Here is a 13,984-nt window from a genome sequence, read left to right as displayed (position 1 = left end):
TTTTATTGTTGTTGGATTAGATAATGATATAATATGCTGATGGTATGATTTTAATAGGAAATACTGAAATGAAACTAATTCTCTTTCTTGAAGGAAAATAAATAAAACTTGCGGTAGAAAACCAGAATATTTATCGATAACTTTTAAATATATATATAGTTTTAGGATTCAACCTTTAAAATAAAAATAAAACTACTAATTTTATTTGGGTAAAAGCTCACGTTTAATCTAAAATATAATGAGAATGAGAAACGTCTTCAGCTGAAATTTTACCAGATGAGAAAATTTGTGTTCCTGATGCTTTTCTTATCTCTAAAACAAATTAAATAGATCGTTGAAAAACCTCTTGGCAAATTTTTGTCGATCACTCAACTGTTCGGATTTGATCCAAACTGGCAACAGAGCTCCCGCGTCCTACCCCTTTGGTACAGACCAAAATTTGACAATGAATCGAAAATGCCTCTAATAAAGTTTTAGGACTTTCATGGAACCCTTCTCCAGACACACTCTCAATTTCAGTACCTGAATCCCCAACTAACACTCGCGTTACAAAAAGAATTGCCTTATCCACTCTAGCTAAAATGTATGACCCCTTAGGGTTGATAACTCCTGTGATTCTACATGGAAAGTTATTCATTAAGAAACTTTTCCTTGAACGAATGGACTGGGACGATATCTTGCCTCCCTCTTTGGAAAAAGAATGGACAACCTTTGTAAATAATATACCTCACTTAAAGTCCTTAAAAATCCCACGCTGTCTATTTCTTAATAAGAAAGTCGCACACATACAAATTCATGGCTTTGCTGACAGCAGCGAAAGGGCTTATGCAGCATGCATTTACTTTCGTACTGTATACTCTGATAACACAGTTTCCTGCATACTGGTTACAGGAAAATCTCGGGTAAGCCCTATCAGGACAACTACCCTACCTAGGTTTGAACTTTGTGCCATGTTACTCCTTTCAAAACTCACCAAAAGAATCATATCAATATATGAAAACAAACTGTCATTCTCTAGTGTCAATTTGTGGAGCGATTCAAGGATAGCACTATCGTGGAGACAATCTCACGCATCCCGCTGGAATACCTTTGTTTCCAATCGAGTTGCTCAATTCACTGAATTGACAAATGCCTTTCACTGGCGCCACATAAAATCTGCAGAAAATGCTGCCGACTACTCATCTCGAGGATTTCTAGCCCAAAACATTTTAAAATTAGATTTATGGAGGTCAGGTCCTTCATTTCTGCAAGACCCCAATCTTAATCTCGCTCATTTTGATGAAAAAATTAATGAATGCAACTTACCAGAAGAGAGAAAAATCTCACTTCTTACTACTAAACCTACCGAAGAAAATTTTTGGCATAAAATATTTCTACGATTTTCTAAATTTTCTAGACTAGTGCACGCAATGGCATATGTTCACAGATTTATTCACAATTCAAGATTTCCCACTAAAGCTCTTATTGGTCCACTATCTGTAGATGAACTTCTCACGTCCACTAACTCAATTTGTAAAATTGTTCAACACCAACACTTCAGTTCAGAAATCTCTGAAATCCAAAATAGCAAATCACTCTCAAATAAAAACATGGTCTCACTTAGCCCATTCATAAATCAATCTGGTTTTTTATGTGTCGGTGGACGCTTAAAAAATGCAGACATTCTAGAATATCACAAACACCCTATTTTACTTCCCTCTAAATCACATGTAGTCACTCTACTGCTTTCACACGAACATACTAGACTTGGTCATGTCGGACCACAAGCCTTACTTTCCAACGTCAGACAAAGATTTTGGCCTTTGAATGGCCTCAGGGAAATTAAGAAAATTATTCGAAATTGCTCTACTTGCTTTAGATTTCGCGCACAACCTGCACAGCAAATCATGTCCGATTTACCAAAGGAAAGAGTTTCGATCTCACGCCCCTTTCAAAATGTTGGGACTGACTATGGTGGACCACTTATGATAAAAACATCTCGCCTTCGTAAGGCCCCTCTCACAAAATGCTATGTGGCACTCTTTATCTGTATGAGTACAAAAGATGTCCATATTGAACTCGTATCCTCTCTCTCTAGTGACTCCTTTTTACTTGCATTAAAACGTTTTATTGCTCGTAGAGGGAACCACTCTGTTATATTTAGTGATAATGGTACCAATTTTACTGGTGCTAATAACTGTCTTCGTGAACTCTATGACTTCCTTAAAACCTCTAAAAATTCCACGTCAATTCAAAACTTTGTCTCAAGATTCTTAATTTGATTGTCGTTTATTACTTTCTTCTTGTTTCTGCTTACTTTCTTGTTTATATATCATAGGTCTTCTGTATCTTCTCACGTTCCAACTGAACCATTAGATCTCATTTCTTTCTTATCTTTCTACCTCGTTATTGAATGAGACATTCAACGGCCGGGGAGTATGTTCGGATTTGATCCAAACTGGCAACAGCGCTCCCGCGTCCTACCCCTTTGGTACAGACCAAAAATACATTTCTACTGAGCAAGAGTAGTTTATTTAAATCCACGTAACAAAAGAACCACCGCTTAATGGAAATATACCAAGTCGAAGGATAATCCGAAGTAATTATACCTTATAATTACTTGTACCCAGCCGAAGTATTTATTCGGCCCACTTGGACGGTGCAGGGGAACCCAGCCCGTTCCACTCAACAACACGTTACATTTCTATACAACCACATATCCCAAATTCCAGATGGTTTAAGAAATTTACTACCTCCCATAATATTGAGATTTGGTCAAACTTGTTATCCTACTTATCTTGCAAGAATCAAAATCTATAATTCAGACTTACATAATAATATGTGAAACATGTCAAGGGCAAGGAGATCTTAAGCATATCTTTTTTAAGTGTTCAAAATATTCTCAGCATTCAGGAACTATTTTAAACAACTTGCAAACTTTGCAAATATTTCCTCCGTACCAAACAAATAGCCTATTAGCTACTAATGATAAAAGAGTGTATGATTGTCTGATTAAATTTATACATAATGCAAACGTGTGTCTGTAATCAGTCTTAGCTAATCTCGTTAACCTTCGTTTTTAACCCAAGTGTAATTTACCTTTCTTTCCGTGACCTATTTCTAGTAAATGTCCAAAATGTCCTGATTGAAAAGCGAGTATCCCTGTCCTTCCTGATTTTTTTTTTCTTATTATATCGTTTTTTTTTGTTTGATTGAGTAAGCTAGCCCTCCACTTGCGATTTGTAGTCGCGCGATTGTTTAGTCGCAAACATTGAACACATTATTTATAAGTCATTTCATTTGTAACTAAATAATCACAGCGATTAAGAAAACGCAACTTGTCTCGGAATGATAGTCGCCTACCACAATCATACGGACAAGCATAGACATGCATGCACTTACGATTGTTTAGTCGCGATTCTGAAGCCAGCTAAGCCTGGTGTGTCTTCAAGAATATTTAATTTTCAATTTTTTTAAAATGTCAGACAACGAGGAATATGCTGGAAATGTTGGGGGCATTTTGAGTACTATTGATTCTGATTTTGAGTTCTATTGATTTTGAATACTACTGTTCAAATAACATACAAAACTGTCCTTTAAAAAATCTTTAATTTGTAACGGATGAATCCAATAACGATGCTTTCCTTGTTTAGTTCTCGCATGAATCAAAAGAGCGATCACACAAGCAGTTTCGATGTCATACATTGGAAAACTGATTCATCGATTTATAAATCGCAGTGAGGCACCCTCTAGATTTTCTACGACAGCGATTTATTTGTCGCCGCGACTTCTTCTTCTTCTTTAAGTTCCATCTTCTATCGAAGGTTGGAAATCATCATGGCTATGCGGACTCTGTTGACTGCCGCTCTAAAAAGTTCTGCACGACTGCATTCAAATCATTCTCTTAAGTTCTTAAGCCAGGATATTCTTCGTCTTCCCAGATTTCGCTTTCCTCGGATTTTGCCTTGCATAATAAGTTGTAATAATGCGTATTTTTGCCCTCTCATCACATGTCCTAAGTACTCAAGTTTTCGTCTTTTGATAGTTAATATTATTTCCGCCTCATTTCCTATCCTTCTAGTTACTTCCAAGTTTGACATTCTTTGAATCGATGATATTCGTAGGATTCTTCTGTAACACCAAAATTCAAAGGCGGCCAACTTATTCAGATGGACTTGTTTTAGTAGGCTTCCAAGCCATAAAGAAGAGTAGAGAACACGTAACATCGAAGCATTCTCAGGCGTAGTTCTAACCTTATATCCCGACAACAAAGAAAGAATCGCCGCGACTAAAAATCACAAATGAAGGTCTAGCCAGGGATTTTTAGGATGCGTTTCGACTCGATTAGATACACTTTTTGCACTAGCAATTATCAGTATAGATATACAGTTTTTTTTATTATAGTATAAATTATTTAGACTATTAAAATTAATAATTGTTTATTTATTCCTTATTAAGTCCTAAAGCCACAAAAAAATAATTTTAGGATAGATGAAATAGAAGGAAGCGGTTATTGTAAGTGTGTGTTACTTATGACACTAAATATTAGGCACCCTAATAGAAAAAAATATGCACCACAATATAGATTTCCGAGATAAGGATGATTATCCTTTATCCTTTATAAATAAGGAATTTTCATGTAGATGCTGTAGCATCAACAAGATGCTACAGCATCTACAAGGAATAATACGAAGAAAATAACAATAGCATACATAAAAGGGTTATCAGAAAAACTTACGCTAGAAATTAAATTTAACATTTCAACAACATTTAAAACAACAAACACATTGAGATCTATTTTATCCAAAACTAAACCTAATAATAAACAAGAAAGAACAAAGAATTTTATTTATAAAATACCTTGTGAATGCGATCATTTTTATTTAGGTGTCATGATATACTATGGAATCACTAACAGTAGAATTTTACTATTATCATTGCATGTGTTTGTCTTTTTAAAGACGAATAACATGCTATGAGTTTTCTGACAGGTTAAGAATAATTTTGTGTAATCGAATGAACTAACTTACAATAAACCGTCCCAGAAATGCAACTCAGCAATATTGTCAATATCATTTTATAGTTGTCTACTTTAAAATCTATAAAACATTCAGTCAGAAAAAATTAAATTAGAAGAATTTTTAATAACAAGAAACAAAATTTGTTTAATTTATTATTGTTTTATATTTTGAGAACGATTTCAAAGTGGAAACCAAAAAGTTAAAAATAAACTTATTTTTAACTTAACTTGCGGCTTATTCCCAATAAAAATAGTAATTGATTCTTATGAGATCAATGAAATTTATCATTGCCATTGACCGGTTACTATGAAATTTCCATTGTTAGAGCCTAATCTTCAAAACTTATAACTGAAATTTCGATTTTGAGTTTTGGCAACAAATAGGCTTTTGAGATATGAATTTATCTTCCACATTACAAAAGATCTAAAACGTTTAAAAGTTTCTTTTTTCGATAATATAAGTACGTTTTTTAAAACTACACAACTTTAGCTACAAATTCTACCTAATGTGGTCTTCGTGGAAGCATTTCCTGTGAAGTGAGATTGTTTGTAATGTAAAAGTTTGTATTCAACTGTCTTAAATTTTTTGTCAAAACTCAAAATTGTATTTTTATGTAATAGGTTTTAAAGATTAGGCTCTGGCAATCGAAATTCTACAGCGATCAATAAATGGAAGAAATAAATTTTATTGATCCCATGAGAATCGTAAAATATGGCAAAAACCGCGCAACGTTTAGTAATTTAACCACTTTATAGAAACTGACCTCACTGCGGCAACATTTATAATATAGTTCCACTCTTCACTTTTAAAAACCATTTTAATTTTTGTCGATAGTGTACTCTGATCAAAAGATTTTTACCATCGAGCTGATACAAATTTTATTTAAAAATAACTGCGCCCGTTACGGATTTAAAATTGCCGGTCGCTTTATTCATTTTTTCTGGAAGAACGGTTCATTCTACACAAAAAGGTTATGGTTAAATTAACATTTTGGTTAAAAATTATTTCAGTTATATTTCTTGTTTGAAACATTTTTTTTTCTACGTCGTACAGATTCTTGGTAAATCGATGTTTGGGGGAAGCCCAAGGGTAGGGGTGGAACATTTTTTTGCATCTTTTTTTTGGTCCCAAAATTGACATTCTTAGCAAAATTTAGCTTTTCAAATTTTTTTTAGAATATTTTTAGAAGTAAAATCTCTGACAATTGGACTATGTAGTGTTTATTTATATAAAAATGCTCCCGCCAAACATTCTCTTAATTAACCACAATACATCATTTAATATAAAATATAATAATGTCATAGTCACTATTTGAATAGTTCATTGGGTTTAACGTTTCATTTACTCGCTTACTTAAAGAAAAGTTATGGACGATGTGTTCGTACTAAGAAAAAATTTATTTTCCCAAACAATAAATATATCGTGTTTAAATTGAAAGTACAGTTAAACCTTAATATAACGGACTACTTGGGGGACGGGTCCGTTAAAGCCGAAAGTCCGTTATATAAAAATATGTTTAAAATAAACCAAAAAACATTTTTTTTGAAAATATGTATGTACACTGTACTTAGATATATATAAAAAATACAAATAGAAACAAAATTCTATTTAATTGTCTTCGGACAGACGTCGTGAAGTGACGTTGCTGTTGATATCGACGCGCTTGCTGTTGGCAATCCCTTTTTTGAAAAAGGAATAAAGTTTCGTTTGCACTTTCGATGTTTGTTGTTTTTTTATGATCAACACTCTAAAATTACGAAAATGCGTAGAATACAGTTGAACTTCGTTATCTGATAATTAATCAATAAATGTTATTAGATCGTCGAGATGCTTCACTATCTTCACTTCCATTATCATTTTTTAGGTTCATAACTTCACTATTTTCTTCTGCTATTTCACTTTCAGTCATGATGTTATACCCAGGGACACCTTCATCTACTTCTAGCCATTGTAAAACATCTTCCTCAACTACATGTTCCCCGGCAATATTATGTATTGTCCTACAGAAATTAGTAACTTCCTGCTGCAGCAATATTAAAAATTGTTAATTAAGACCTTAAGTTTTGCAAGGTTCGCTGCTCTCTTGTATCTTTTACATTATTTCCATCGTGCAATACAACCATTACTTCGTCTAAAAACTTTCTGCGATATATTCGTTTATTTGCCAAAATTATTCCCTGTTCCATGGGTTGAATAAGCGGTGTTGTATTTTTAAGCAAAAACATACAGCTAAAGTTGCCATCTTCTGAACGTAGAGGGGTGATCAGGAGCGTTGTCAAAAAGCAATAAACATTTCATCTCTTCTGGCGGTATTCACAATTTCTTCTCTTGAAATTTTCTCACTGGAGGTACAAATTCTTTGAAAAACCATGCCTTCTTAGAGCTTTAATATGAAACGGGCAGATGATGCATTATATCTTTTAAAACTCTAGGTTTACGAGATTTGCCAACAATTACAGGAATCAATCTATGCGATCCATTGGCGTTAGCACAAAGCAGTGCTGAGATCCTGTCCTTGCTGATTTTTCTTCCAGAATTCGATTTTCATATTTCGAGTCTTGTGTGCTTTCTGTCAAAGTACGCCATAACTAACCAGTTTCGTCAGCATGGTAAATCTGAGATTTTAATAGCATTTACTTACTTATATGTTCTACTAATTTTTGCTTAAATGATTCCATTTCTTCTCTTGGTGCACTTGAAGCTTCGCCATTAATTCCTTTATTCATGATTCCGTGCTTTTGCGAAAGCGCCAGAGCCATTCATCACTTGCTCTGAATGGTATATTCATATGATTTTACAAATTTAATTGTAGGACATTTCAATTCGACTGCCCGGACCGGGACCCCACTAGAACGTTGTTGGCCGTACCATTTTAAGATTTCTTCTTCCAGTGAAATTTCACGAGCCAATTTCGTTCATATCATTAATGCTAATTTATTTATTTTGCTTTTGTTTTTTTATGTCCGAAACATGATAAAATGATGATAAAAAATAATAAAATATTATTACTATTTAAATGGGAATAAGCCACAATTAAAGGTTAAAGTAAGTTTATTAACGTTTCAACTTCCACTTCGGAAATCGTTCTTAAAATACAAACATTGTGTATTTTGAGAACGATTTCCGAAGTGGAAGTTGAAACGTCAATAAACTTACTTTAACCTTTAATTGTAGCTTATTCCCATTTAAATAGTAATTACTTTAAAATGCCACAAGAAAATAGCTTTAGAATAAAATATGTTTCTCTTACAAAATGCTTTATTTATTTATTTTTTGGCAAAAAAAATATAGGTACCTATTTTTTTATACATATTACTATTAGAAATGTGTCTTATGCTAAATTTTATTGAAATTCTTTGTAAAAAAGAGTGGTATGGGACGGGTTAAGCATGTATAATATTAACAGTACGTTTTTATTTTTTTTTACATTTGACCGGATTTTTTGTCCGTTATATCCGAAGTCCGTTAAATAGAGGTCCGTTATATCCGAAGTCCGTTAAATAGAGGTCCGTTATATTGAGTTTTTACTGTATTATTCTTTTTTTGCGTTTTGGGTTTTAGCGTGTAAAATGTTTTTTTATAAAATACTAAATAACCAATATACATATGGCGCAAACATAGTCTTATTGTATCTTAATATGTATACTCAAGCTAAATATATGCACGTGTATAATATATGTATAAATAAAGACATACACCATACAAGTGTATAACAAATAAAAAGCCCTATATAAACAAAAACCAGAGAATAAAGTCAGCAGCAAATTATTTATAAATAAAGGAAAATATGTAAAGGTGCACCATCCTCGTAGAAAAAGTTTACAGCAAGGTCAGCGATAATCTAAAAGGGTTATAATTCGTCAAAAATTGTAATAATAATTATGAGAAAATGTATATGAAACTATACTTTGCAAACAGCTATCGTAACATAAGAAGAAAAATATGGATGTATGTTAGTTACGAAAAATACTTTTATTAAAACTAATTTAATCTTGACTATCTCATCTTATTTAGTTTTGTGTTAATTTAAAATTAAAACAAGGCTATCTCTCTCGGACGTCAATTCTTTTCGTAAAATAATAATCAATGAACCACATTTCAAAATTAATTTTAAAATCCTCATACTGGTATAATACCAAGAAATTACTTATCATTTCTGTCACCTCTCTTTGGGTCACTGATTTCATTAATAAAACAAGACTAATCACGCTATATCTGATATTTCTTAGTCAGCAACAAGATGGGAGTCTGTATTCTCCTATTTTTAGTAGCTATAACATTTATCAGCGTAAATTCACAACAAGTGCAACAGTACCCATACGCATTACCTGATTACACCCTTCAAAATGGGGCACCGTATTACAATCAGCTAATACAACAACAAGTTCCTTACTACCTTCAAGCACCTCAGGAACAGAATTATTATCCGGTGAGCCAACAAGAGCCAGTTTATCCAAATAATGGCCAAGGAGTATATTATTCATATCCTTACCAGTATGCAGGTTAGTATACAAAATGAGTTGAAATTGATCTATACTGATACGTACAGATAAATAATTTTTTTCATTAACAAAACACGTGATGTTACGTAATATAAAAATAACTATCACAACTTATCAGTTTGTCTATTTTACTAATTATGTTACCAATAGTCATGTTTCATAATATGTATACCTTCACTCTCCATTCGCTTACTTGGCATTTAAACATTTTTTCTCAAAAATCTGGTTTGGCCATTTTCGTTTCACAACGGTATATAAAAGTTCTCTTTTATGTTCTCCCTATAAGTCGGATGTATTCAATTTTTGTCAAGCATTTACTTATATTTTGACCACATCGTTTTGCAGCAATATATATTTCTTATACAGTCTTTCTGCATTACGCTTCAGTGTTATTTAGTTTGTTTCAATTGTAATTAATATATAAATAGAATTAACAACTTTAAATCGTGAAGTATTGTATTTTATACCGTATTGTTCATATGCCCACATGGATTAAAGCCATTAGACATATTTCCGAAGAATATAAACGATGTTAAAAAATCAATAGACTACCTAAGTTGGACGTCACAATGGACGAGGTATTTTAAAAACCTTTCCAAACATTTCTAATTTGTGTGTATTTGTCCCATAAGAAGTTAGAAATATTGGTTTTTTATTTTTTTGAATAATGTAGTTTGTTTTGGTTATGAACATTCATATTCTGCCATTGGTATTATTTATTGTTCGTGAATTTGTGAGGTAAGGATATCAAAGTATTAATATATTTTACTATGAATGCTCATATTTTAAGGTTATGTTATTGTATACTTTAAACATTAATAATCTTTTTACTGTATTTCAAGGTATTTTGTTGTTGTTTTTATCAGGGTTATTTCAAAATAAATAAATGAATTATTAAATTTATTTACGAAGTTGAAAAATATTTAAATTATTGTTTTATTTATAAAGAGCTACAAGCTCTTTTGTAATTTCCTGCTCTATTGTACTTAGAGACTTTACGTTCCAAGTACCGATGCGAAGTATATTTCTCGTTTTCCATAAATTCGTTGTCCTCTTTCTAGTGTTAATCATCGTAATGAAATCATTCCTGTTCCGAGGCATAATCCTTTTTTTATGAGCTGTATAGTTTTAAAGTATCAGTAGGGTGCTAACCTGGCTGTATACCTTCTTCTCCTTTATCCGGGCTTAGGACCGGTGATGGAGAATGAACGAACTAGTTCTACTATTCAAAAAAGAAGATAAAAACAGCCAGAAAACTACAGAGGTATCAACTTGTTAAATACGATAAGTTTAGCAGATGAACAACAGGGATTTCGTAGTGGAAGATCGTGTACAGATGCAATATTCGGGGACTAACTAAGCCCTACGCTCTTTAATTTAATCATGGATGAAATCATCAAAAGCGTTAATAAAGGAAGAAATAAAAATACTCTTATGCACACGACGCAATATTGATAGCCCAAGATGAAGACAGTCTGCAAAGACTGGTCCACAGATTTAACATAAGAGCAGTTCCAAAAGAACTTAATATGACAATCTTATCTGAGAAAACTAAAACAATAATAATCAGCAAACAACCAACCAGATGTAAAATATAAATTGATGGCATCATTACTAAAGAAATAATGGAAATAAAATACCTTGGAATTACACTGTCCAGCTATGGAGACCTGGACAAAGCAGTGAGAGATCAAGTACAAAAAACAAATAAACTTTCAGGATGCCTTAATTGGCGAAACAGACACATTAAAACCGAGATGAAGTCAAGAATTTATAAAGCCAGTCTAAGACCAATAATGACATGCCTCAGAAACGAGACCAGACACAGCCACAACACAAAGACTGCTGGAAACGTCAGAGATGAGAGTACTGAGAGGAATTACAGCAAATACGCTGAGAGATCGAAAGAAAAGTGAATATATTAGAAGAGTGAAGATATTAGTACAGTGTATAAATGAATGGACACTAAATAGAAAAAGATAATGGAATAACCACAGAAGCAGAATGGGAGAGACCCGTGTCATCAAAATAGCAAGAGATAAGTCACCAATCGGCAGAAGAAGTATCGGACGACCGCGCAAAAGATGGAGTGACAACCTTCCATAGAGGTATTAATCCACCAATGAACAAGTAGAATTGCTTATAAAGAGGAAGACGGAGAAGACCAGTTTTAATAGTTGCTGAGCATTAAAAGCTGATTTAAAATCAATGACAATGTTAAAAGTGTTGAGGTTAAATTCATTCATTCAGTCGAAGCACTTTGACCATACTGACCTATGACTCCAGAAAGTATTTTGTATATTATATTAAGGTGGGTTAGTCCCCCATAATTACTGCATTATATACTGGTCTCTCTGTGCAGCGGGCAAAATTGCTCCGGTACATAAAGAGTATTGCTGCTCATTTTGCGCTCTGACTATTATCTTGTATAGTTGATCAGTGGTTTGTAAGATTCTAAAAGATGTATAAGGGATAGCTGATGAGATTTCCGTAAAGATGTACAGCTAATTTTGCTTTGTTTTTTTTAAACAATCATAAAGATTGAAAAAAACATGTTTTGCCTATAAAACGTTTCTTATACATTTTAAAGAAAGGTGTTTCAAATAAAGGTTGTAGATCTTAACAAATTCTTTGCTTTTTAAGTTTCTAAATTAAAATTAAATAATTGACCGAGATAATTGCAAAAAACCGTTATTTTTACAGTAATTTATAATTGTCAACTTTGTTTTTTTGCGTAATGACATATAACTACTTAATTATGACAATCAATGAGTTATTGAAGTGTGGTTAATTTCAGCTGTATAGACCAAATAGTTTGCAAGTTATTTAATTTGTTTATCCCAGAGAGCGAAAATAGATTAAATAAACCGTAAGAAAATATGCTGGGGTTTAAATGGGGTAGTGATGCGCATTATAAGGTGTTGCTTCCAGTTAACACCTCTAGCCTCTCCTACTCATTTCCTATCCTCACCTGCGAGAAGTGTGATCCGGATCACACGGGTAAACCCCGGTAAACCTGAGCAACCCTACTGGAGACTGGGTAACCAACCCCAGTGGAAGGTGGGGTCAGGGCTGACGAGGAAGGGAGAAATGGTCCTCCGAAAAGGGGGTTGGGCAGTGGGTTAACACCCCCCCTCCCGTAAAAAAATTTTACGTTACGGAAAATTCACAACAATCTGCCGGACGGTCTATTTGTCGACGACTTGGCAAATGAAATAAGGCTAATGATATTGGATTATTCACTTGGAACGTTCGTAAGCTTTATAGCACAGGGAAGCTAAGATGTCTCTTAAAAACGCTAAATGAATACTCAGCAGACATTATAGCACTCCAAGAAATTAGATAGACAGGTAGCGGCAGCCTGGAGAAAAAGGACTACGCTCTATACTACAGCGGACATGAAAGCAATCACACTTTTGGCGTAGGCTTTATACTAAACAAACACGTAAAATCAACAGTCATAGCTTTCGACCCAATAAGCCCAAGAATATGTAGATTGCGAATAAGGGGCAGGTTCTTTAACTACAGTATTATCAACGTCCATGCTCCAACTGAAGATAAAGAAGACGAGGAGAAAGATCTATTTTATGAGGAAGTGGAAAGCACTTATAGGAAATGCCAGAACAATGACATAAAAATTATTATTGGCGATCTTAACGCTAAAGTTGGGCAAGAGACAACCTACAGACCCACTATTGGTGAACATAGTCTCCATACGGTCAGTAACCAAAATGGTTTACGGCTGGTTGAACTCGCGGCATCGTTATGAATGGTGGTAGTAAGTACATGCTTTCCCCACAAAAACATCCATAAAGCTACATGGCAGTCACCAGACGGCCAGACCAAAAATCAAATCGACCACGTACTTATAGATAGTCGACATTTCTCCGATGTACTGGACGTAAGAGCATGTAGAGGTGCTAATATAGACTCCGACCACTACCTTATAAAAGCAAAACTTAGAGCACGGATATCTAACGCAAAAAAGGTCACAGCACAAAATCCACAAAATATAATATTAAGGCGCTAAAATCTGAAACTGCTAGAGCTAATTACATGACAATATTAAACGAAGCGTTACCAAAAATCGAAGAAAATCTAAGTATAGAAGAACATTGCACTAAATGTAAAGAAGCTATGCACACAGCGGCTGAAACTGTATTAAAACCTATCAAGTCAAAAAAAAAACGAAGATTGGTTCGATGAAGAGTGCAGACATATCAACCAACAAAAAAACGAAGCATATAAGAGACTCCAGCAGCGCAGAACGAGATTAACTCTGGAAGATTATGAAAATGATGAAAGAAGAAAAAAGAAAGAACAATACCAACACGCTCTAAACGAAATTGTTAACCACCACAATGGAAAAGACTCACGAAAATTCTACCAACAGATAAACAGCTGCAGAAAAGAATTCAAATATAATAGGGCCAGAATAATAGCCTGTAAAGATAGGGACGGTTCTATAATTAGTAACAAAGA

At 33.6% G+C, this 13,984-nt stretch overlaps 1 protein-coding gene across 1 annotated transcript in view; it reads left to right on the top strand.

Annotated features, from left to right (window-relative positions):
* The first annotated feature begins 9,197 nt into the window (after window positions 1–9,197).
* Window positions 9,198–13,984, top strand: part of LOC140431316 (uncharacterized) — a 79,251-nt gene continuing 74,464 nt past the window's right edge. Inside the window, exon 1 of the mRNA XM_072519251.1 lies at window positions 9,198–9,502. Coding sequence (XP_072375352.1) covers window positions 9,241–9,502 — 262 coding nt within the window. The 5' untranslated portion in view covers window positions 9,198–9,240. The remainder of the gene's footprint in view (window positions 9,503–13,984) is intronic.

This window comes from Diabrotica undecimpunctata, chromosome 1, assembly GCF_040954645.1.
Source record: "Diabrotica undecimpunctata isolate CICGRU chromosome 1, icDiaUnde3, whole genome shotgun sequence".
Classification (NCBI taxonomy): domain Eukaryota; kingdom Metazoa; phylum Arthropoda; class Insecta; order Coleoptera; family Chrysomelidae; genus Diabrotica; species Diabrotica undecimpunctata.
This window is presented reverse-complemented; position numbering and strand designations above follow the sequence as displayed.